Source organism: Meleagris gallopavo, chromosome 17, assembly GCF_000146605.3.
Source record: "Meleagris gallopavo isolate NT-WF06-2002-E0010 breed Aviagen turkey brand Nicholas breeding stock chromosome 17, Turkey_5.1, whole genome shotgun sequence".
NCBI classification, from domain to species: domain Eukaryota; kingdom Metazoa; phylum Chordata; class Aves; order Galliformes; family Phasianidae; genus Meleagris; species Meleagris gallopavo.
This window is the reverse complement of record NC_015027.2, coordinates 7,156,581-7,181,007: the sequence shown is the minus strand read 5'-3', so window position 1 is coordinate 7,181,007 and position 24,427 is coordinate 7,156,581. Positions and strand designations below refer to the sequence as shown.

At 40.8% G+C, this 24,427-nt stretch overlaps 2 protein-coding genes across 5 annotated transcripts in view; one reads left to right on the top strand and one right to left on the bottom strand.

Annotated features, from left to right (window-relative positions):
* Positions 1–325: 325 nt before the first annotated feature.
* On the top strand, positions 326–19,306 carry LOC104913550 (protein SFI1 homolog). 4 transcript variants are annotated; one of them, XM_010720267.3, is made up of 25 exons: positions 326–472; positions 714–816; positions 2,049–2,205; positions 2,949–3,110; positions 3,633–3,703; positions 4,812–4,904; positions 5,286–5,383; positions 7,104–7,185; positions 8,080–8,258; positions 9,104–9,179; positions 9,948–10,043; positions 10,438–10,514; positions 10,915–11,017; positions 11,502–11,598; positions 12,248–12,408; positions 12,839–12,913; positions 13,196–13,270; positions 13,647–13,823; positions 14,559–14,800; positions 15,612–15,707; positions 16,444–16,705; positions 17,148–17,295; positions 17,972–18,095; positions 18,617–18,719; positions 19,057–19,306. In XM_010720267.3, exons 1-25 carry the CDS (start codon positions 429–431, stop codon positions 19,162–19,164), a joined length of 3,009 nt encoding a protein of 1,002 aa, XP_010718569.1. In that variant the 5' UTR covers positions 326–428; the 3' UTR covers positions 19,165–19,306. The 4 variants fall into 4 exon arrangements, with proteins under 4 accessions (XP_010718569.1, XP_019476619.1, XP_010718570.1 ...); XM_019621074.2 differs by lacking the exons at positions 326–472; positions 714–816 and having other exon boundaries at positions 2,115–2,218; XM_010720268.3 differs by lacking the exons at positions 326–472; positions 714–816; positions 2,949–3,110; positions 3,633–3,703 and having other exon boundaries at positions 2,133–2,205.
* Positions 19,307–19,381: 75 nt separating this feature from the next.
* Positions 19,382–24,427, bottom strand: part of PISD (phosphatidylserine decarboxylase) — a 5,695-nt gene continuing 649 nt past the window's right edge. The window contains exons 2-5 of the mRNA XM_010720373.1: positions 24,274–24,412; positions 23,304–23,450; positions 22,405–22,565; positions 19,382–22,098 (exon numbers count right to left, since the gene is read on the bottom strand). Of these exons, the coding sequence (XP_010718675.1) occupies positions 21,874–22,098; positions 22,405–22,565; positions 23,304–23,450; positions 24,274–24,412 (672 nt within the window). The 3' untranslated portion in view covers positions 19,382–21,873. The remainder of the gene's footprint in view (positions 22,099–22,404; positions 22,566–23,303; positions 23,451–24,273; positions 24,413–24,427) is intronic.

Sequence of the window (24,427 nt, the reverse complement as noted above, 5' to 3'; positions counted from 1 at the left end):
TTTTTAAGTAAACAAAGAAAATTCTGCAATTCTTATTCCATGAGACACCGTTGAATATTTTTATACAATTATACATCCTGTGAGACAAAGGAGTGCCAGTGTGCAATAATTCACAGTGTTCTGAACAAGAGGCATGGCACTGTCAGCATGTCAGAGACCCTTGTCCATGTGACACAATTAAGCACGGGTGGGTGGTTGTGGCTGTGACTCTGGTGTCATTGTAGGGTTTCCCACGAGGTGTCACTGTGGGCTGGGGGGGAGGCTGGAGGTTATTGACCAGCAGTGGTACAGAGTAGTTAAAAATGCCAGATTCTTGTATGAACTTCTAGTGCTGTAATTTTTTGTTTTGCACAGCAAAGAAGCAAAAACTGCTCAGGACCTGGCAGCACTGGCTGATTTATGTTGATGTCCAAAGGACAAAACAAAGGATGCAGGCTGTGGCACTGGCGTTCAGGGAAAGAACCCGTTTGTGGTAAGAATGCAGTGGAAATAGGCAGAGAGATAATGATCATAAGGCCACAATTTTTGCTTGTATTCTCTCATCTTTCCTACAGTGACTTTGTTCCAAGTTTGATTTCATTTGAATTCCTCTAGTATACCCATAGACTGTGGCCCTAAAAGATCTCCATATGTACCTTTTCCAGTGAGAGGAAAATGATTTCTTGCACAAAACTTTGGCACTGTGTTTGAATATCTGTAATATTGTCTTGCAGGATATCATGGGCAGTGTGGAGAAGACGATGCTGTCAGATCTGTGCTGGACGTGAAATGAATATTTTGGCTCTGCAGCACTGGGCTCAGAGCCTGCAATTTCGAGTAAGTTTTAGCAAGTTCAGACACCACCATTTCTAATGTTTAAATTGCAGATGGATGTAACTAATATGTTGCTGATTAATAAGAATAATAAAAAAGTCTCTGTTATTTTCTTTGCAAATTATGATACCTTTTGTTTGATTATTTTACAAGAAAAAATATTTACAAGAAATGTAGGCAAAGCAAACTGGAACCATGTCATATATTAGCTGGGAAGCAGCCAGAAGAATTCTTCCTGTGATAGTAGTGAAGGTGTCAGAATTCTCTCCACCTGATAACTAGCCATGAGGTAAAAGAAAATAACCAGTATGTGAGCATGCAGCTGTGGTGTTCTGAGCAGGCTCTTGCATCCAGCTCTTGTGAGTGCTGAACTCCTGTGAGGTCCACTTTCCTATTCTGTTAGGAAACAAGCACCAGTCACCTGTTTGGCAGCAGTTTGCCTCTCTGTAAGACAACATTCCTTCACTCCTAGTGAATTTCTGTCAGTGTGTTTAACTCTTTTTTGAGTAAGGAAGTTCGATCTAGCATTTCATATTCTTGAGAGGTTGCCAGTTTCTTCATTTCAGCTAAAGTGAGAGCAACATGGTTTTCTTTCTTTCCATGGAACTGTTGCTTTTTGTCTGTTTCAATTAAAAAAAAAAAAAGTACAGATGATGGTATTTAATTCTGCCTTCACTCTAAGGTAGCAGCACTACCTGTTTTAGGACAACATTATGCTGAAGAGATAAGCTTATGGTTTGGAAACTCATCTTTCTGAAAGTCTGTTATCCTTTATTATTTTGGGCTTCTAATATTCTAGTATTATTCTTCTAATATTATTTTGGGCTTCTAAGGGGAAAAAAATGTGGGAATATGAAAAACAACAAGAATCCCATATACAGTACAAAGTGGACATTCTCTGCGTTTCTACCTTTTCTATGCTGCTGTTGCTTTGGGTGTGAATGAACTAGAGTGAGAGAGAAGGCTGTAAATACAGGAGGAATGACAGGTTATTAAATTGGCTGGGGCAAGGTTGGTGACCATGGTTTGCACTTTTATTATCCACCCACAGCTGATGAAAATAATTGTAGATTTTTGTTGGTTTTGTTTTATTTACTTGGAGAAACGCTCATTGCTCGTGGCTTCCACTTCTATGGGGAATTTTCTATTAACTGTGTTCTGCCCCACCCTACTTTGTTCTACTTCCCTAATCTTGTCTTTTTCTCATTTCTGTCCTCTCTCAATTGTCCTGTCAGGCTTGGCTGCAGTGGTGGCACCTATATTTAAGCAGCCAGAAGGCCAAGCAGAAGGAGACCTGGGCAGTAACTCACCACGTGCACAGGGAATTGAAGAAGTGCATGAAAGCATGGCTGGAATATGTGAACATCCGCAGGGAAAAGAAACATCAGAATGGTGAGTGAAAATGGTGAGTAAGGGCAGGAGTTGCTTAGGGCACCGTTACGTTTATTACAGCAGGCACTGCAGTGCTTCCTGCAGCCTCAACAGATGGTGAGGTGCTACCTGGCCAGTGCACTGTTGCAGGCCTGGCTGGCTCAAGTTCTGTACTGAACTGTCAGGAAGATCAGCTGCTCTGCACATGATTTAAAATAAAATGCTTTACTGTTACCTTGATGAAACTTAGCGTGTTTCAGTTTGTATTCTGATTGAGAAATGTGGGAAGGATCGAGTCAGGGCTCTTGTGAACCAGACTGTGTGTGGATTTTCTTGGTAATTGAACAAATCATAGATCCTACAGGGCAGTAAAGATAATTACAGTAGTTCTTTTGTTTCTCCCTTGAAGTCACCAGTACAAATTTGAATGTTTGGGTGAATGCCTGTTGGTGGATGATCGTGGAAAAGAGTCCAGCTTCCAGATAGCCAAGCTGATAACAACTATACTGAAATGTGAGCTTGTGTATATTGAAGAAGTGACACAGTGGCACTTGCTAAATCAATTTGTTTTCCTTCTTAAATTAGTACAGTAAGTTACTGCTTTAAAACCATCTTTCTGATCGAAAGGGAGAATATAGTCCACAGCTGAATGTTAACTGTGAGTTTTTACCACTATTTTACAGTGTTAGAGCTACTTTTGCTTCTGGACCTGAAGTAAAAGAATCTAGAATGGGATTCTAAATGATTTGTGTGTTATTTTCTAGAGCTGGCTCAAGAGCATCTCCAAGGCAGGGTGGTCCAGCACTGTTTCTCAGATTGGCGTCTGTCATGGGAGTGCAGGAGAAGAGTGCATGTTTACCAAAAGGATCTTGAAAGACTGTCAGCAAGGATTACCTTAAGGAGAGTCTTTGCACACTGGAGGCATTGTATCCATTTTCTGTGTGGTCACCAGCAGGGACAGGTTAAAAAGATCACTGCAGGGGAAGGATCTGGTTAGTAAGTGGGAATATCATGTAGCAGCAGGGGTGACAAAGGTATCATTAGAAGGATGTGTGTAAGGCCATACTAAATAAAGCTATGGTGATCACAGTATGTTAGCCAAGGGCCTGCAGGAGAAAAAAATACCTGCAAATGAGAAAAGAATCTGTAAAGCTGTCAGCATCAAGCTGTATACAACGAGCTTGTTTTTTTGTAATGTTCTTGTGTCAGAGTTTATCTTGAGTTGTCCTATTGGCTGCTGTGTAGTGGCAAATTAGAAATGTATTGCAGTAAACCTTCCAAATCTAAAAACTTGACTGTGATCAAGATATCTCCCTACAAATAACAGTGCTGAGAATTCAAATATTGAAGCAAATTTAGATGGAGATCCCATTCCTGCCTGTGAGAGAAGGTTGTGTATGTAGCAGGGTGAGTGTTTCTGTGTAAAAGATGCTTTAACTCAGTAACAGATGTTGTACTGTGTGTGGAAGAGACTCTGCAATGTGAGCTGGCTGAAAAGCACCACAGACATCAGCTGTTGGTAAGAGCACAGTTAGGTTGCATCATGGGGAAGAGGCTGTGGAGGGAATTCAGACACTTCTTCAGTGTGCCTTGAATAGTAACAGTGGTGCACGGGTACTAAGTGGGGACTAAGTGCCATTTTCTACCACAGTGAGTTTCCAAATTCCAGATACGGAACGGCAGTGAATCCAGATGGGGAAACTGCTACTCTCTGAAATAGTTATTATTCCAATTAGGAAACTAGTGAAGTGGCATATTAATCTTGATTATACCAGGCTATCCTGTTCCCTGGCCTTTTCACCATGAAATAGAATTTTCCTCTAGGTCTTCCGTGATTTCTTTTTCTTTATTTCTACTATGTATCACTACCCTAGATGTTTGTCTGCTTGCTCTGTTTTGCTACAAGGAGAATTATTTGTACTTCCTTCTGTAGTAATCCATACATGCTTTCCACATGAGATCGTATATGCAGTGAGTTGAGTGTTTTATTCACACCTCCCCCCCAAAAAAGGAAAAGCCTATGAAGACTGCTTGAAAGGTGGACACAAGCCTTCAGCTTTTTTAGAGCTGAATTCTTTAAGTGTGAATCATCAAAAGAATGGCAGTAAATCTGATTGGATCGTAGATTGAAAATGTTAGTGACCATAACAGCCCTTTAAGGCAAGATTCTCACATAGTGCTGTTTACTGTGTTCATCTGTGAGCCAAAGTATTGTGGAATTGTGGACTAAAAGAAGTGCAGCTACTTCGGTGTATTAATGCTTTTACTCTTGTGCAGAGGAGGCCTAAAAGGGAAGTGGGTCTTTTCTATTGTTAATAAGAGGTGAGTTATGAATACCGAACTGAAGATGTAGACGAGGAAAGGACTTGAGTAATAGTGTTGACAGTCACTGAAAAAGTTAGTTGTCTCATGTAAAACCCTGAGAAAGTGGAAGGGAGTTTTAGTTTAAATGGAGAAGTGAGGATCTGTGGAGGAAATTGGATGGCTTTGTTGATGTCAAGATCATAAATTTAGGTATTGCAAGGAGGAACATCAAATATCTGCTGATGGGAGCAGCCAGTTCTAAACTGATGAGTGCTTGCTGACTTGGATTTTGTGCAAGTTATTTGCATTTCTTACTCCTACAGAAGTTTGGGTTTAAAGGTCTTCAGCAGAATGTCATGAACAGTCATCTTCATCAAGTGAGAAAAAATCTGTCATTCCACCAGCACCGAGTTACAGTGAGTGTGACTTTTTTTTCTTGGTCATTGTTTTTCTTGAGCTGTCCTATTGGCTACTTCTTTCAGCTACAAAATATTTTTTTTAATTAAATCACTGACTCTGTTCTTAAATACTGAGAGACAGGAAATCTCTTGCCTAAATCTGTTGTCCACCTTAGGTATGTTATTTTAGTTTTGTGTTTTCTAGTGTTTATCATGACTTTTTATTTGGCCAGAACAAATTAAAGCAAGTAATAAAAAAAAAATGTGTGAAGCAGGGCAGCATGCTGCAACGATGATTGCCTGCTGCATGCAAGTTTAGTGAGACACTTAATCTTTATTTGGGTTCTTCTCCTTCCTTTAATAGTCATGTTTTTTCATATCTTTATTGTTTTGTTTCAGGTGCTGCACAAGTTCTGGAACTGCTGGAAGTCCCGCTTGGAAGAGAAGGAAGAACAACAACAGCAGGCCTTAACATCTATGGCTCATGCCCATTACAGGTATGCAGAGAAATATTCATATAAATTTATACAAATTTGAGATTGGTGAGCCTTGGTTCTGATTTAATTAATACCTTTTGGAGCATGATCCTCTTGATGCAAATTGCTCTTTTCTGTAAAAAACAATTTGTATCTCCTACTTCTGTGTAAAATGTGATGGGGAGAAGGGTTAAGCCTAGTTGGAGACCTGTCAGTATTGGATACAAAAACTGGAAGTTCTGCCAGTGAGAGCAGTAGGCTGGAACATGGGCACGGGCAGAGCTCAGCATCTTTCTGCTGCTTTACTGTGTGGGAAGTGGGAAGCTGATGATTCACGTATGCTAGGCCTGATGTTGGAAGAATAGCAATAGAGAAAATAAGGTTTTTTGTAGAGGCTGAGTTTATTTAGTCCTAGAAATAAGTCAACATAAACAAAGCAGCTAGAATGCTTTTAAATTTGACCTGTGGAGCTTGGTGGGATGTATGTGTTATGAATTTTGATGGATTTTTATGCTTTTTCTGTCCATTGATTCTTAATGCTGCCATCAGCCAGTTCAAAAATTGCAGGATATTCAAGTACTTCAAATGCTGTTGCCTTAGAACCTTCTTCATTTCTGGATGAGGATTAGCAGGGAGGAACATGACCTCTACAAGACAGCTCTGTGCTACTCAGTAAACATGCTGACTTTTACAGCACACAGATTCCAGATCTCGAGCTGAAACTGAAAACCATTGGCAGCTTCCAGCATCCTCCAGGAAGGCCCACTTAACTCACGTTGTTTACCAAGCTATAAATTTAAAATGAGCTGTAATAGCTATCTACCATAAATTGCCTGGTGAGAGTCCAAAATATATTTTAAACATTTGACTAGGGAAGGGCAGAGACTTGCTAACAATCCAATTAGTACACCCACATGACTGAGTTTTAGAAATAACGAATGTAGTGCTGGGTGTGTGCTGTTCCCACTAGATTAGCTCAGACTTCTGACTAGGATGCTTCTACCACATGCTTGTTCTGTGTGAGAGTATGTAGTGCTCAATTACAAATATGTATCATTACATCTTTGGAACGTTGTTTAAATCTTGCCCGTCTCTGGAAGGGAGGCAGACTAGCAAGGAAGGATTATCTTCATCTAGTGAGAAAGAAAATTTGATGATAGCAACTAACCTTACCTTGTTTAAAAAGAAGGCTTTGGTTTGGATTTCAGTATTGAAATCAGACCATGCTGCTTTTTGTTGTCATAACATTTTTCAAGTTCTATTACAATGTTCCTTTTTGTTTGTTTGTTTTTAAATAAAAATAAAAGTAGAGTAGGATCTTCAAAGTATTTTCAAGGGAGGAGAAGTTGGACTATATGTATAATGGATGAGAAGTAAGAAGTTATTATATAATTTTCTGTGTTTGTAAATAAATAAATGAATCAGAAGTTGGGACAATCTTTTTGAATTATCTGAATGAAAGCAGGCAATTATAATAACTTCATTAAATTCATTGGTCTTGTCTTATGTACTCTCCTTAAGGTTTCAGAGGGCAAACTAATTGTCTGGTAGTTTTTGTTGTTTGTTTTCTTGTTTTAACCCAGAAAATTGTGTAGCTACCAAATTTCCAAAGAGGTCTAGCTTGAGGTGGAAAATCAAGATGCTGTTTAAGCTGTAGATAGGTTGGTCTTTTGAAGTTTATGAAATAAGTCGTGTGAAGGAATTTATCTTCTGTGCTGATAATCTTCCTCTTTATTTGCAGGAGGGTGCTGATGAGACATGTATTTGACACATGGTTGGTGAGGACGTGCAAGCAGCAAGAGTACAGGATGGGAGAGAACAGGGTAAAAAGTAACATCTTTTTTTTAGCAGGCCTTGCTCAGGAAATAGAGGGATGCTTTCTTAGCTCTCAGTGAACCTTAGTTAACATGAAATGGACTTAGGTGTTGTAAATTCCTTTTTTCCTGGTGGTGGAGCCAAGTTACAGAAACGACCAGTATTTACTAATCACCATTTTAGATTAAGCTGCTTATTTATAAATAGAATCAGGCAACTGATTATCAGAACTATTCACACGAGTCATTCATTTATTCCCTCACAGTGTGTATATATATGCTGGCACTCTGTTTTATAGTTACTGGTTGAAACAATAATAATGAGAGCCAACCTCGGGTATTTAAGAGGTACAGTGTTCTACTAACACTCTAGCAGCTTCTAGGTAGGTGTCCAGGAGGTCTCTGGGGGAGTATTTCATTTCCAGATGTATATATGATCTTGCAATCTTAAATACATAGTAGCCACTGCCTTATTTTGTGCTCTGTAAGTTACACAACAGTGTACACAGTTACACAGTATAGTGCAACTATAGTCAGTGTTAGCATGTGCTGGTGGTTTTGTGGAGATGCATCTTACTCTTACTGTTCTGAGTTTCTCTCTTCATGCAAATTCAACAGAACTTGTCAGTAGTTGGGAGTCTTTCATGTGCTACTTATTAGTTTCCATGTTTTCTCTTTGGTCTGCTGTTTTCTGATAACAGTTTCTCCCTTCAGAAACACAGAAGCAGGTAGAACAGTTCACAGGAACTCCCAGCAGTCGGGCTTTGTGTCAATTGCTGTTCAGTATGAAAAGATGAAAATAAAGATGGGGCAGTTCTGTCTGTTAACTTTGAATAAATGTCTCTTCCATTGATTGCAGCTGACCTGTGTCATGTATTCATTACCATCTTCTCACCATTATAGGCTGTACTTCATTTTGAAAGGCAACTTTTGGGTTCTTTCTGGTGCCTTTGGCGTAGAAGAACAGCTGCACGTCTGGAAGAGCAAGAGGACTTGGATCGTGCAAGAGATCACTACAGGAACATGCTTCTTCTGAATGCTTTCTATCTGTGGAAGAAAAATACTCAGGAAAGAAAAATAGAGTAAGAAATTTTTTAAAGGGGAGAATTATTGGGCTCCATCAAAAGAGGGTTGGCCAGCAGGGACAGGGAGGTGATTGTCTCCCTCTACTCTGCACTTGTGAGGCCCCATCTGGAATATTGCGTCCAAGTGTGGAGCCCCCAGTACAAAAAAGACAGAGAGCTGTTGGAGGGGGTCCAGAGGAGGCCACCAAGATGATCAGGGGACTGGAGCACCTCCCTTACGAAGACAGGCTGAGGGAGCTGGGCTTGTTCAGCCAGGAGAAAAGAAGGCTGCGGGGTGACCTCATTGCACCATTTCAATACCTAAAAGGAGCCTACAAAGAGGAGGGGAATCAACGCTTTGAAAGGGTTGATAACTGCAGGACGAGGGGAAATGGTTTTAAGTTGAGGGAGGGGAGATCTAGGTTGGATGTCAGGAGGAAATTCTTTACAGAGAGAGTGGTGAGGTGCTGGAACAGCTGCCCAGAGAGGCTGTGGATGCCCATCCATCCCTGGGGGGTGTTCAAGGCCAGGTTGGATGGGGCCCTGGGCAGCCTGGGCTGGTATTAAATGGGGAGGTTGGTGGTCCTGCGTGTGGCAGGGGGGTTGGAGATTCATGATCCTTGAGGTCCCTTCCAACCCTGCCATTCTGTGATTCTGTGAATTATTTGGACTGGCCCTGTGGTGGCCCACTTTTGACAAAGCGACATTTAATTCAGTGACTCTGACTCCTTATTTGTGCTTTAGATTATGCTGGTTTATCTTTTACTGAGTAAACTGACAATAGCGAATATGGACTTAGGCTAAAAATGTGCAGTAACATGGATTGCATTGAGGGAGAAATAATTAAATTATTTCTCCTATAGGAAGCTCAAGGAGATGCAAGCCTTAAGGTTTCACTATTCAAAGTGTCTGCAGCAATCTTGGAACAAGTGGAGAAAGGTGAGACAGTTAACAGGAGGGGAAAAGCTTAAATCCTTTTTATTCTATTCAAATTGTTTGTACCCATATGGCTACACTTTAAAGGAAATGATTTTGAACACTAATCATTCCTAAGTCCTTCTCTCTTCCTAGGTGGATAAAATCAATTCAGTGTGGGTGGAACAGGGATAATGCAGGAGTGAAGGGAGTTAGTCTTCATCTTGTTCACTTGTCTAGGGATAGTTAGAATGGGACTATAGCTTTGGAGATTTATCTAGTAGTGTTACCATAGTTAGTGTGACGAAATTGTTCCTAGTGAATACCAAATGTGTCTTTCTGAAAGCTTTATCTAGGCTGGGAATGTGCAGCAAGGCTGTGGTGTACGGTCTGGATTTGCACAAACCATAGTAGGTAGTGTTAGATGGCATTTAACTTTTATGTCATTTCTTGCCATAACATGATGTACTGAGTGTGTCTTGCAGCATATGTTAAGAGTTGGGGAAAATTAAAGTTGTTATCTGTCTGTTGCTTCAAAACTGATAACTTGAGTGAATTGTGCTGTTCTTCTGGAGGATTCCTGAAAAGGGGGGGGAGGAGAAGGCCTAATTTAGCCCTCTTGAAAGGAATAGCAGACTGCAGCACTAGTTTGTGGACCCTTTACAGGAAGATAAAGGACCAGTGTTTCCCCAGAGATTAGGAATGGTCCTTTTCCTTCTGCTATCTGTCATTGCTAGTTTTTTCTTCATCATTTATTTTATTTTTGCCTTTTTTTTTCTCCTTTCCATGTAGTACATGCAACATCAGTGTGAGAAATGGAGGAAGCTGGTGCAAGCAGACATGCATTATCAGCACGTGCTACTGGGCAAGATGTTGGCAGCCTGGAAGGTAGGAGAGAATGCCTTTTTCTTTGTGGAAACTTGTCTGTGTGTGCTTAAGTGTTTCAGTGAAAAATGACGAGCTGCTGTGCTGCTTCACTTCGGTTATTTACACATCAATTGTGCAAAGTGAAATAGAGATGTTGTAGATGGGGGTATATGAGTTGTTCTTTGGAGCAAAAGAAGCAATGTCATCTTGTGGCTGTGGTGAGTGATATACAGCAGCTAGCATTAGCTGGCACATGATGACTGTTCATCTCAGAAAAACAGCATTTGATTCCAGTGGCTTGAACCTTTTTTTTAATCCTCAACGCTAAAGTTGCTATTAAGATTTTCTAGACATTTTCTCTTCTCAAAGGACTTGGCAGCTTAGGAAATCTCACCTCTCTCTGCTTTTCTTACAGAGTTATCAAAATCACATTCACTGCATTCTGTACCAAGTAGCTGAGAAGGAGGAACAGCACAATAGACTGCTGCTGCGGTAAGGTTGAGTTTTCTTGTGCAGTGCAGCATGAGAGAGGAGTAACTGCACTGTAATCAGTTATTCAGTTTCTTTTGCTTGCCACCCTTGTAGATTTTTGTGCATTTGTTGATGAGAATTGACTGTGTCTGTGCTGGTCTAACTGAAAGAATTCAGCCACTTACTGGGTCACTATCTATTTTGCTTGAACTTTTTTTTAAGTTGTTATTACCATCTCACGGACTGTGCCTGTTGCACTTGCAAGAGTTTATCTGTGTTCAATTCCATGACAGACACCAGACAGCAAGCTGTATCATTCCCTGCAGTGCATGGATTCTGACTGCTGTAACACTGAAGATACCAGGTGAAGTGAGAATCATTCTTAATATTTTCTTTTTCCTTGTTTTCATTTTGCTTACAGGAGGCTTCTGTATTTGTGGAGGAAAAATGCTCTTGCTCTTATACATGAAAGAAAAGTGACTGCTCAAGCTGATGAGCACTACCAGAGAGCAATCCTGTTAAAGGTATAGTAGATACTAAGGTCTGTACAAATGCTAGGTCAGGTGGGGTCAGGTAATGCAGTTAGAAGGAACCAAAACTTGATCTAAGAGCCACTATCAAGGAAGGCCTAAGAAGTTGTGAGAGCCAAATTCCCAGTTCCAGGTTATTTCAACAGGCATCTCTGAAACTATTTTCTGTGAGTGAGCTCATGGTTGTTCTTGTTACTTTCCTCCTCCCCATTTCCTTAGGAGGAAGTAGTCTGATACTACTACTGATAGTAGTATTACCTGTGGGGAAGACAGAAAAGAGGAATGCCTTGAAAAAAATGTGAGGGAGACCCTCTGAAATTTCACTCGTAGGAAATTTGCATGATTTTGCTAAGCCTGATTTGAAAAAATAAAATAGAAATGGTTGTGGTGCCAGCAGTGTGGAGTACACTGCTTCCACTTCTAAGAATATTACAGTGTCACTCTGTATCCTGTCCCCTGTTTGCATCATATCTTTTAGGTGTTGCTGCAGTGGAGGTGCACTGCCTCACTACGAGTGTGTCACCGTCAGCAGAAGGTGGCAGCTGTGATGGAGGCCAGAAAACATTTGGACGCAGGTGAGCTGTTGGGGATATTAAACTCCCTAAAAACTTAGCTATCCATGTATAGTCCCTAGAAAGTGTAGCTTAGTCGGGCAGTCTTTTATGTTGTCAGTATGGATGACTTCATTTTAAGCCTAACTGTTTGGCCCCATAGAATGGGGAATGACCTGGGGCTCCAGCATTCTACTGCAAGCTTCTTATGCCTCTCTCTCAGTTCTCTCTCTATATAATGGATGGTAACACTTCCATCCTTTATGGAGTTTTCCATTAGTGATACTGAGAAGCTCAGACATCTCTGTTCTGAAGGCTGTGCAAGTCATTTTATCAATTATTGCCTCTAGTCATTAACATGAAAAGGCCCTCAAACTCTGCAAGCAATGTCATGATTTCTTGTAAACAGTGTGACTGATGACTCTGAAGCACAAAGGGGTCAAATGATTTCCTAAAGATTATAAAGAGTGTCAGTGACATCAGGAAAGACTTGCAAGACAGGGCAAAGTATCATGACTGATATCTGAAATTCTTCAGCATCCTTCTTCCAAGTGCTGAGTATTGTCAGTGTGAAGTATGGCCAAAACAGCCTAGAGGAGTAGCTGATCAATCAGTACTAGCTGAGATTGATAGTTTCTTTCAGTATGGTAGTTAATTTATCTTTTCTTGATAGTGCGTTTACAGGCCCTGTTTCTTTGCTGGAAGGAATTTACTAAGGAGTCTCTGATGATGAAGGTTCAGCAGCGCAGAGCAGTGCAGCACCATCAGCAGCACCTACTGCAGAATTACCTGGAAAAATGGAAGAAATACCATCAACAGTGCATTGAGAAGATGGTGAGATGGATCAGCAACCTCGCTAGCAAGCTGCTTAGGGTGGGAAGTTGCTGGTGTAGAGGAGCAAGTGATATGTCTGGAGAAAGAAATGATAGTCTTGGCCAAGGAGGAGTTTAAGTGTATTGTGCACTGAGGAAGGAACATGCATGTGCTTTGCTTGAAGAAGTGCTGATTAGAGCTAGCAGATGTAACAGGAGATGACAAGCTAGGCTGCCATATGTGAAATAATTTACTGTCAATAAAGACTTTCTTGGGCTTTTGAAAATTTGCAGATGGTGTTACACTGTAGAGTGTTTGGGATTTGAGGGTGGCTGGCCTCAACAAAGGGTAGGTGATGAAGGCCCCTTGGTACTTGTTTTGCTCTAGCAACATTTGGCTCAGATAAATTGGATTTGTCTGCAAGTGACTCATTTCTTTTTTTGCCTTGCAGCTACTGCAGAGAAAAGGAGGACAGCTAATGACTCATAGGCTTCGCTCTACTTTTTTTTTGTGCTGGAAGGCAAGGGTAAGGAATTGGCCTTTGGTTAAGTGTATAGCTCCTTGCTGATGCTTATTCCTTCTTATTATCATTTATTCCACGTGAGACCAAACAAAACTACTTAAACATTCTCTGGATTCTTGGTTCCATTAGCTCAGTATATACATATACTGGGCGAACTGAGTAGGTTATTCAGCAATGGCTCTACCAGCACTTCCTCTTTGGTTAATGCTGCATTTGGCTGGTATTTCTGTTATGGCACATGTAAACTCCCAACCTGATTGTACAACATATATTTTTTTCTTATAGCTGTTGCAGCAGCAATGGGAAAAGCGGAAGACAGTACAAGCATTGTGGCACTGGTCACTTTCATTGCAGAGGAAGGTAAGGCTGTGTGAGGCTCAGAGGCAGACAAGTGTGTTTGAGACTGTGCACATCATACATAGGTCTGACTGCAATTGACAGAGTGCACGTTGTGCATCTCTTCTTTCCTTTTCCTCTTTGAAGTGCTGTATATCAATTTGGTATGCTGGAAAACTGTCCCCAGACCCTCTTATCCAGTCAAAAGAAAATTCTGTGTGTTTTCCCTATCCTCTCTTAGCTGACTTAAATCCTCATTTCCTTGTCTTTTGGTGGTGTCCTGCTGTAGCTCTACCTGTTACTATCCAGTGGAACAGAGAATGTTCTTGTCTGCAGGGGGAGTCTGTCACCCAGAAGTTGTCTTTGTAATGCTTTCAGCTGTCTGCTCTTTATGTTGTAGGTATTCAGTGCTTGGTTGAGATTTGCCCAGGGGCAACAGCAGCACAAAGAACGCATTGAAAAAGCCAAAGGAGTTTATCGTGCTGCCCTCCTGAGAGAAGGTGTAACCAGGATTTTGAGGTACACTGCTGGCATGAAACAGTTGAGGGAAGAACTCCAAGCCCGGAACCAGATGAAGGTAAGAGACAAGAGTGATCTCTTGGATACACCCAGGGCACTGATCTGCTCTGATCTATAGTCAGTCTGACTGTGTGTGTGTCTGCAGTGTGTATGTATCTTGCAACTCTGTATCTCAGCACTTATTTGGATCTGACATATGCTTTTGTCTGTGATTTAAAGCAAAACACCTTGTTCTTCAGCCCAGCTAAGTCTATAGCAGTTCAGGCTTGTGTTGCTATTTGGAAGTCTTTTGTAATGAAGCTGTTTCAAAACTGGCCAAATCCTACCATAGACAATGTAGCTGGTTAAAACCTTCGCCCGTGGCTAAGGTCTCTGAATTCTAGTTTTAGCTGCATCTAACCCTGCCCTAGATTTAGCACCACTTATGCTTGTAAATGTGGGCTACAGTGTCACATCTGCCTTGGAGTGTCTGCCCAGCCCTGTGTGTGGAGAGGATCATAGGAATGCCTGCACTGATTATTTTCTTCCTGTTCTTGGGTAGCTTCACTAGCTCTTTTCCAGATTTTCAAGGCATTGTTGTTTATTCATGTGCAGCCTGCCTCGTTACAGAAGCACCCAGTTAATTCCCTTTATCAAAATGTTAATGTGCTGGACCCGCTGATTTAGCATGGAGAGATGGTATGGCTCTCAGGTCGTCAGAATTGCAGTTCATTTCACCTGTGTTCTCCATGGGTGGGTGGTGTTACTGTCCACTCTCAACCATCAAATACTCTACTATTCTTTGTGTTGGCAGGCAGCTTACAATCTTCACCAGTCAGTCTATCGTTGTGCAATGCTCTGGAAACAGAAGGCTCTCTACAAGAAGTTAAATAAGCCTCGTTCTTTTCTGCCATCTTTGAAGAAGCAAGTGACATTTGAAATACCTGATGACAGCCTTGAAACAAGAGGACATTCAGCAGAGGAAAAGCTGTGGCCTTCAAAATGCAGTGATCTACCATTCCTATTTGCTGGCGATGACTCAACTCTCAGTGAGCTGTGAGTATAAAATTCATCTCTCCTGCATTCCTCTGATATCTGTATGTAGTTTTACATACACTCTGTGTCTGTGTGTCTATATATGTATGTGTGCATATCTGTATCTTGGAGCACTACATCTCATCCCTTGTTTGGATCTCACATACAATTTTGCCTGTGGTTCAAAGTAAAACACCCTGTCCTTTTGTTCAGCTGAGACTTAGATAAAAGCAAATCTGTACGTGTATGTTTCCAAGTTTTTACAGTGGTGATGGTTATTTCCATGCAGTTTTCCTTTCTCTGATGCTTTGCCACATGGCTGGTGTTGCTGAGGCATGCAAGAGCTGCTGTATAGCACATATATTGGCCTTTAAGTAATGAAAGAATTTTGTGACTTCTCTATTGGTGATGAGTGGAATAATCTCAGCCATATGCTTTCTAGTAGGACTTTCTCAACATACAACTATAAATTTGTGTGTATTGATTGTTTGTCATAGGATCTGTTACATAATGAAACACTTGATTAGTGTGTGGTGAAGGGATTTTATGCCATCATGGCAGCTTATCTTGCCCAAGTGACTTAGAGCTGTTACTGAAGCTCTTCTTTTCCCCACCGAAGTCATGGAATGAAATCTGACAAAACAAAAAACATACAGTGAACCAGGTCGTGACATTGATACAGGTTGAAATTTAATCTTTAAAAACTGTCACATGTAAGGGCAATTCTGCAGGCAGGGGATAAGTGACAGAATAAAACTATTTCTTTAGCTGCAATGCCAGCTTCTGCCAATTTGAAATAATAATGATTCTATATGGTTTCTGTTCTTTTCAGAGAGGTTGTTCGACGAGCAAGGTTACCACCACGAAGACCTGACTTCCTCATAGAATCTCTAGAAGGAAAGGAACTGCTGGGAACTCCTTTTTCCAGGTAGAAAATCTCTTTTTAATAGTAAAGGAAAAGGGTGCTACACTGTGCTTCTCCCCTCAAATTCCCATGCCTTTGTAATACAAAGCATTCAGTAACTGTGGGACTGTGCATTGTCCTATGGTATCAAAATTGCCATAAAATTTCAGATTTCTTGTAAAGTGGACAAGAATAATGGAACATTCAAGTCAATTAAATAGCAACCAAGGCCTTTGTTTCATTAATACAACATTTGAATGGAAAGATGAGAGATCACCAATTTCCAAAACTCAGGCTGAATTGTCACCTCTGAATTGTTTCAGCCAGGGTTCATGTGAAGGATCTGGAGCAGGGTGGGTAGGCATCATAGAAAACTTAACTGCTTTGCTGCTTTTTTTGTGGTTTTCTGTTTGTTTTTATTTTGTTTTTATTATTTTTCTTGTTAAATTGAGAGTTGCTTCTGCCAACTGGAAAGTTTTCAAAATATGATTGTTTTTTCCCATTTAAAAGGATTTTTTAATTATTTTTTACAGCAAGGTCAGTGCAGGTCTGGATGGAGGTAGGCTGCTAGCACTTCTGTGCCATGTATGGTACTGCTGGTGGTTTAGGAAGCCAGTTAGTGCCCTGCAAGGCAGGAGCTTATTTCAGTATGCGAGGGAATAGCAAGATTCTGTTTATTTTTATTTTTATTTTTCCACTGACTGTGAAGTATAAGACCAGTAGGTTGAAATGTACGGGTACTTTCTTTCTTCCTTTACAGATCAGAAATGCCTTTTCAGCCAACAGATGCAAACAAATGTTCTTCTCAGAATGGGAATTTAATGTTAACAATGGAAATGGAAGAAAACACCTGTAAGAGGCTCCCACAACTGGGCAGTACCACTCACTGCTACTCTTCTCTGACACACGATGCTCTCCCATCTGTACCATCAAGGACAAGTGATGTGCACTGTGTTGTTCAGAAGCCAGAGTTATGGTCTCCTTCATCTTTCATGCCCCAAGTTAAAGCTGGAGCAGAAGTGGTGAGTGTATTGCTGAAGCATCCCAGTAGGATGCTTCTCCTAGCAATTGACTTGAGGGGCAGCTCCTTCAACGATTTCAGTGTAGTCAGTTTGCCAAGATAACAGGAATTTAAGTAACTTAGGTTAGGAGTATTGGCTATAGCCAAGACTCACATACTGAAATTCATTTCACCTGCAAGTATGTGCTTGCATTTTAAACTCCTCAGTTGCAATCAGAATAAAAGGTATTCATCTTGATGGAGTACTTCCCTGCTGTCAAGGAAAGAACTTATTTTTTTTGAAATAGGACAGAACAAGTGGTGCTGGTGAGACAGGTTCAATAACTGTAGGCAGCGTTTCAGTGTGAGGAGAGCTTAGTAGTTTGGGGCAGGTGCATTCCTCCTTGTAGGAAATTAAGGAAAATCCTCCGAGGAACAAAATAAATGTCTTTGTGACCTTGCAGAAAGGAGGTCAGCCTGTGCATGGTCAGACAGGAGCCCGTTCCCAAGCTTGTCAACAGAGAAAAGAGTTGGAGAAGTTGCAACCAAACTTACAGTCACATTTGCTGTCACCTGAAGAATTACTGAGAAAACAGAGTCACCAAAATGCAGGTAGGTCCTCAGCTCTAAGCTGTAGTGGTTACACATTCTCTTTCAGTCTATGAAAGATTGTAGTTCAACTCTCAAACATGGGAGACAAGGCATTCTTGTATGCCAACATCAGGAGGTAAAGATTCAGCCGTTTATTAGGGACTGGTAATAAAGCTGTGTGTATTCTGCTGAAGCATGGGACTAAAGCCCTTGGAGGAGGAGACGGAAGGATTGGAACTGATAGGGGAGAGATTTTAGCAGTGTGCTAGCAGTGGGGTATGCACGTATACTCAGCATGAATACAAAGCTGAGCTGGAGAGGGTAAAATTCACCCAGTACTGCTGGAAAACTTAAAAGGATAAATGATGTCTGAGCACCTCTTTATACTGCATTTATCTTGATGGGACCAGACTTACTTCTAGAGTAGATATAAAACACAAAATTATAAGCAGCATTTGTAGTACAGAACTATTCACTAGAGTATTTCTCGTCTTTGTTATGTTTAAACTGGGAGCCTGTAATGCTGTCAGGTCTCCTGCTTTCTTAGGTATGATCTTTTGAGTCAACAGATGCTACATGGTTACAAAATGTGAAAAGGACTCAAGGATTTCATGTTTCCTGTCTATTAACCCGACTTTCCCTGATAAGAAACAGAATAAGTGTACTTCCCTTGCTTTGTCCTTTATCTTCCATTCAGCTGAATTGGAAGAAAGAAAGCACAGTTCCAGAGAAGAAATAGTGCTACAGAGAAAGCTAGAAGCAGAGCTCCAAAGCATCCAACAGCAAATGCAGTACTACTTCAGCAGGAAGCAAGAACTCAAGTAGGTTGCAAAGCCCCTATAGCCAGCCTTTCTTCATGCTGTCAGCTCAATATTGATTTCTTTATATGAGCATGTCTACTTCTGAAAATAACCATTCTGTTTCACAGAACTGTTAAAAGAACAGAAATCTTTGTTTAATTAGGAGTTCACTCCAGGTGGGAGAAAAACACACACACACACACCCCCAAATTAAAAACCTCCACTAATATTGTGAACTTGGTAGATAACTTCTCCAGTAGAACGATAAAAATTTATAAAGTGCTTGAAAAAGAATGGGGCTTGGAGAGGTGGGGTCTGTCATGAAATGCAGAAGTCTGGATATAGGATTAAAGGTGGAGATGAAAGCTTCCAGACACTTTTCTACTTCCCAGCGCCCCTTATCCCCCTTTTTATACTTTCATCCCTCATTAGTATGGGACAAAAACAAAACAAAACAACAAGGGCATCAATTGAACGTTTATGTTGGATTAGACTGCTGAGCTCCTACTCTGGATAAGAATCCTTCTAATCCATTTTATCAGGTCTTGTCGGCAGCAGGCACAGATTCTACATAGGTGGCTAGAAAGGAGAGCACAACTACAGGATCAAGATAGTATACAAAAAGTTCGGGAAGAATTGGACCAGGTGAGTAAACAGCAGATGAACAGAACAAAGTCTAACTTGTCATCACTATGCTATGCACTTAGCCTGAAGGCTAATGGTGGTTGTGAGAATCATTAGTAAGCTGTTACTAAAATAAAAAAAGGGAAATTTGTAAGCAGAAGTGGGCTGCTGAGCTCAACAGACTGCTGTGTCCATGAATCTTTGTTCAGAAGCGTAGCTGCAGCTCCAGTAGACTCTTCTGAGTTTTGCTCCACTGACCGTTAACGTAAAGGCTGGTAGAGCTCATTCAGTCTTCCTCAGTCAAAAAGACTAAACACTTGTACAAACAACCAACTCATGCCATCTTCTTTACTTTCAGTTGGAGGTGAGGATCAGTGCTCTCACCAAAGCACAACACCGAGAGAGATGTCACGTGCAGAACCTGGTTGCTCGCCTGCACGATATTCAGGTTGCTCTGGATATGTAAATTCATACCAACCTGATTTCCAGAAGGAGTGGCTGCAGTTTTCACCCCTTTCAAAGCAGAAAAGCATAGAGGATGGAAAGAGATGTATGCATTCTCTTAGTCCAGGTGTGGTATTTCTATTTTATAAACTAACTTAAACATTCTTGCTTGTTTTATTTTGTTACTTCACACTGCACTCATAGGACGTAGCTTAGGTTAATCTGACATTTCACAAAAATAAGCAACACGGATAAGACTCTTTATTTCAAAATGTTTGCAATTAAATGAGTTCATGTCAGTAAGTCATACACTTTGACATACAAAAATACCGTGCTACTGATACAGTTGAAGAATTCAATGGATTCTCCATGCAGGAGAAATTCACAGCATTATCAGTACCCTCTAGGAACTCTGCTTCCACTTCCAGGGTGATTGCTGACCCCTGCATAGCAAGTAACGTTTATTAATTAGCTAGCTTTGTACAGCATTGAGACCTTCACAAAACCAGCCACTCACACACTGAATCATCTTCCTCCTCTTAAGACTTCTATTAAAGCAAACATCAGGTAATCTATCTCCTACTGCCTGTCAGTAACCTTCAGCTACTGCGGCTGATGATGCTGCTGAGTAGCAATAAATTAAAGCTTGACATTGCTTTGGCTATGGCTGGATGCCACCAACCCCAGTGGAAAAGAAGGGAAGAGATTCAGTCATTTTTCTCTCATTCACGGGAACAAAGGTGTTGTCTATTAATCTGTCTTCGAAGTTGAGGCTAATCAAAGCTGTAGCCCCTGGGGCTGATGTTTGCTTTACTATTTCTTTCTCGCAGTGGTTTAAGAAAGTGCACATTTCTAGAACCTGTCTGTGGTAATATACTGCTGCAGGAGTAAACTTGCTACTGCCAAGAAGCTTAACGTGATAGGTGGCTGAGAGCCACTTCAAGCTTTCAAACTCCTCCCCATGTAAAGTGAGGAAACACTGACTCTCAGAGCCAAATGAATTTTCTCCTGCTTGTCACCTGAACAGCCACCATCATCTTTGAGTCACAGCTGGACTTACATCACTACACACAGTTTACCATCCCTTCTTTCCTGATGACAAGCTAAGCATACAGGACTTGGCAAACTGGATGCGTACAATAAAATTATATTCTATTTTCTGCAGTGCATACAAAAAAGGTAAGTATTTCTTAAGGAAAACACAGCTGGTCAAAGCCTACTAGCTCCTTGAAGTAGCAGAAAAAAAACACCCAAGGCTCAAGCAAGAAAGTAATATGAGAAACTTTTGGAGATCAAAAAGGCAAATTTTATAAACATGTCCACTCCAGCAAGCTCTGGGCAGCAAAGACAGTTCTAAATGTTTGAGTGTCTGGACTTAAAAGAATTTAAACTCTAAAACCAATCAATATATTGCTTTAAAATGGAATTTCTCCAGTTTGGCACAGTTTCTGTCAGGGCTTTTGGTGCCATATTCAACAGATCCAGGGCGTTATTGACTCTTATTGACATGAAGTTACAAGGCTCTTAAGTTTCACTGTAAGATGAAGCTTCAGTGTAAAGCATTCAGGCCCCAGCCCATTCTTATCATTAAGTATGAGGGCAGAAATCAGAGCAGGTGTGGCTTCAGCTAAGACGAAATAGTTGCCGGTCCACTGTAGGACAGCCAGGTTGGCAGCTGGAAGGCCAAAGATTGCTTCAACAATGAGCCATATTTTAATACACTGGCAGTGCATAGGGCATTTCACTCCATGCAATAAAATTTGGTCCTGAAGTATCTGAAACTGCTCTGTAAATAGAGGAACTAATTCTTCAAGAATTTAATGACAAAGCAACAATGAAGATACATAGAATCACAGGAATCTGTCTTCCAACCCTTAATTCAAGAAGTGAACTGTCTCTTATACAAAGTCCTTAAGGCCTGGAATAGCAAAATAAAACCATAGAATAGAAAATGGACATATGGATCTGTCTCCTAATATTTAAAAAAATAAAATCCCAAGATGACCAGTTTCATCATATGGAATGTAGACACAGTGTTTTTAGCTTTAAAATACAGTGCAAAGTCCATTCCTAAAGGGACATAGTCAGGTAAAAGAATTAAAAGTTGTCTAACATTGGAAAATAGATTGGGCGTGTAACTTACTGTACAGATCCTCTCTGTGCATTTTGCTTAGTTTGGAGTGTGAAGCCATACTTGTCCATTGAACTTTCTGGCTCTCTGTGCATTTTATGTAAGAACTTCAGAGGAGTGTTTTAGAATAAAGATGAGAACACATCTGTTATTCAAGGTCTGAAAAAGATACTTCTAAGGTACAAGGTCTGATTCAACTTGCCAACATCCCTTTAAATACAGCTAATCTCTGCTTCCACCCTTACCCATTGGACCTGCAGTCTAGGAAGGCTTAAAAGGGATTTATAAGCTTATGAACATAGTTATCCTGTGGCACACTGAGGGGAGAACACAAAGGACTACAGGCACAGGGTAGGACAGAAACCTCCATGGTCAGTATCTTTAAAGGCAACTGTACCTGATATATAGATGTTCGTTCTTCTCTTTCTGCGTTTCAGCAGCAATATGTAAATATAGGCCAAATATTCTAAAGGTGAACACAGCAAAGACACCTGTTTTCCTCACCCAGGTCCTGCTGAGTGATACATGCTTGTCAAGTGAAACACTCCACAATGTATTAAGAGTCCATTTGGATCTAAAGCCTTCTTGCTGTGTGAGTCTCTAGAGAGAGCCCAGTGCTTCTCCAAAACGGATTTTCTGTCCAGCTTTAAGGTGGAATTTGAAGTCCTTGGGTGCCTCAAAGATTAGTACAATAGTCGAGCCCAAGTTAAATTCCCCTAAATGTTCTCCCTTCCTCATGGGAATTCCCTCCTTGTTGTTGTTGGATATGAAGCTGAAGTCGTTGTAGGAACCCTTTGAGTAACGTGGACTGTTGGTATGCAAGTCCTGTAAAAAGAAGGAAGAAACTGTTACTTGAGAGTTTCAGTACTCTATCAATATAGGTGTAGCCTTTGGGTATCAAGGCAGTTCCAATGCAGGACCTTACAATTCAAAAATGCAACAGGAATATTAAAAGAAAAAAAAGTCTACAGTGCAGATAGCTCCCTATATATGAGTCAGTGCAGAACATCAACAGAGTGAAACATCTTAATTTCAGGCTGATAGGATTTTGATTTTTTATTGTTCTTCCATTATGCTTTACAAACCTCAGCAATCAAAACCAGAAAGCTGCCTATCAGTAATCTTACTCACCTGGTCAAAGTAGATGCGGATAGAGCCCACATTTGTTGCTCCTACAGCTGTTAAAGAGAAAAATCCATGTTTCCAGTCTCCTGTAAGGACAACCCGTTCATTGTGGCAGAACAATTCCTTGATCCAGCGAGCAACTCCAGGATTCACAGACATCAAAGAGCCTGCAATAGTGAGAAAATACTCAAGCTCAACTATTAGTCTCATAACAGTACTGCAGTACTGTTTGGATGTAAGTGCATGCACTTCACTACATTGAATCTGATAGCTAAATTTCATTAAACTCCTTTGTTTTGGAGTTTAACTTCATAACGTAACTTAAATCTGGCATTTGACAGATTTCTCAAACTTTGTGGCAGGTCTTTATCTTCCCTAAGAGGGTTTGAAATCAAAATCAAGACTTCAGGACTGAAGACCAAGAAATAAACCTTTTTTTTTTGCTGAGCTAGAACACGATGGTCTGCAAAGAGAAGGACAAAGCCACCTGAAGCCAACTCTGGTAGAGTTACTGTTTGGCTGTATCTTTTTTGCCAAATACAGGAACAGATATCATATTTTAAGCTACTGTTTGCTCTGACTTGCAGAACTATACTTCATATGCAAACTGATCTTTTTTTTTTTTTTTTTTTTCCCCTCCTGGGAGAGAATAGGATCAACCTGGGTCAACAATTATTTCCAAGAATTACAAAAACCTGAATGCAATATTACTGCTTTTAGCATTCACATGTGATTAATTCTGGTAACCTATACTACCTTAGAACTCATAACCATGTGTGACAAAGCACCATGCTCCCATTATCTATCATATACAACTGTTCCACTGGCACATCTCATCCAGCAGTGGCCTGTAATAGTGCTCCCATCCACAGCCCCTCTGCATTAATTTTCTAGAAGAAACCTACCTGGAAAATGACGGCGGTGTGACACTCTCCAGTCAGTGGGCGAGTGGAAGCAGTGATAATCCCCTGGTGCAAGGTAGATTACACAGTGGTAGAGCTCATTCCCTTCCTTTGTGACTAGCTGTTGCTGAAATGAGTTGCCAGGTGGGACTGCACAGAAAGAAAGGAGTTAAAGGTACTCTTCATGCCATCACTACAATAGTTGAGCAGCCACTAGTAGAAACAGTGGACTGAATGCAGTCTGCATGTGTTAAGACTAGAAATAGGCCCAAGAATCCAATGTGTCAATGTATTCTTTTCCCTTTACAAAATGAGATAAGATCCTGTACCGTTTTAAACAATTTGGAAATTCATCAGTTTCTGCTGCTCTGCTTAGGGAACGTAAACTCCAAAACTGAAATCCTGTTTTCCTAAAGCTACCACTTGAAGTAACAGAATTTGTGAAGAGGTCTTAGGTTTATGAAGTTCTCTGTTGAGATCATGTTGAAAATAAGCCTGCTGTTAGCAGGAGGGGTCTCTGCAGTCCCCTCTCCAGTTCAGCAAAATGTGTTGCTCTTATCAAAATTGAAGGCCATGAAGATGGTGCTCAAGGTGCAGCAGTAGTGAAAGCACATTATCAGTAGAGGTATGGTGCTTGTGCACAAAATGCATTAGGGTGCAGCCAATCTTTGCTAACCACGTGCTCAGGCACATGGTCTGTCAGCAGGAATGCTACAGCACTGCTATTGTGGCAGTCCTCGGAGTCACTGTAATTATTAAAATAACCACAGAAAATGAAACCAAAGAAACTGGGAGAATTAGAATGAGTTAGATAGTGCAAGCTACTGATGTGAAAGAAGAACTACGACAGTGACATGTTTATCCCCAAAAATATAACAAATATCACAGAACTGCTTTCTTTTTTCCTGGAAATGTGATGTCTATGGAGACTTAGAATGGGCAGAGCACAACAGGTGTGAGGGTCAGAACTTACCCTCCCTAAAACGCAAGTCTTCTGTGCTGATGCGAGGTCCCAGGAAAGACTCCAGAGAATAAGTAACCCCTTTTACTTGCTCCACTTCACAGTTCTTTACTTGTCCAAAGTTAAGGATCTTTCCATCAGAGGGACTAATCTACAGCACAGATGA

What these genes read in the sequence shown, in the direction of transcription:
- LOC104913550 (XM_010720267.3), top strand. Translation starts at nt 429, where the DNA reads ATGCAGGCTGTGGCACTGGCGTTCAGGGAAAGAACCCGTTTGTG. An exon ending in CACTTTCATTGCAGAGGAAG is followed by an intron (nt 13,271 to 13,646) that starts GTAAGGCTGTGT and finishes TTTATGTTGTAG; the next exon opens with GTATTCAGTGCTTGGTTGAG. An exon ending in ACAGAGTCACCAAAATGCAG is followed by an intron (nt 17,296 to 17,971) that starts GTAGGTCCTCAG and finishes TCTTCCATTCAG; the next exon opens with CTGAATTGGAAGAAAGAAAG.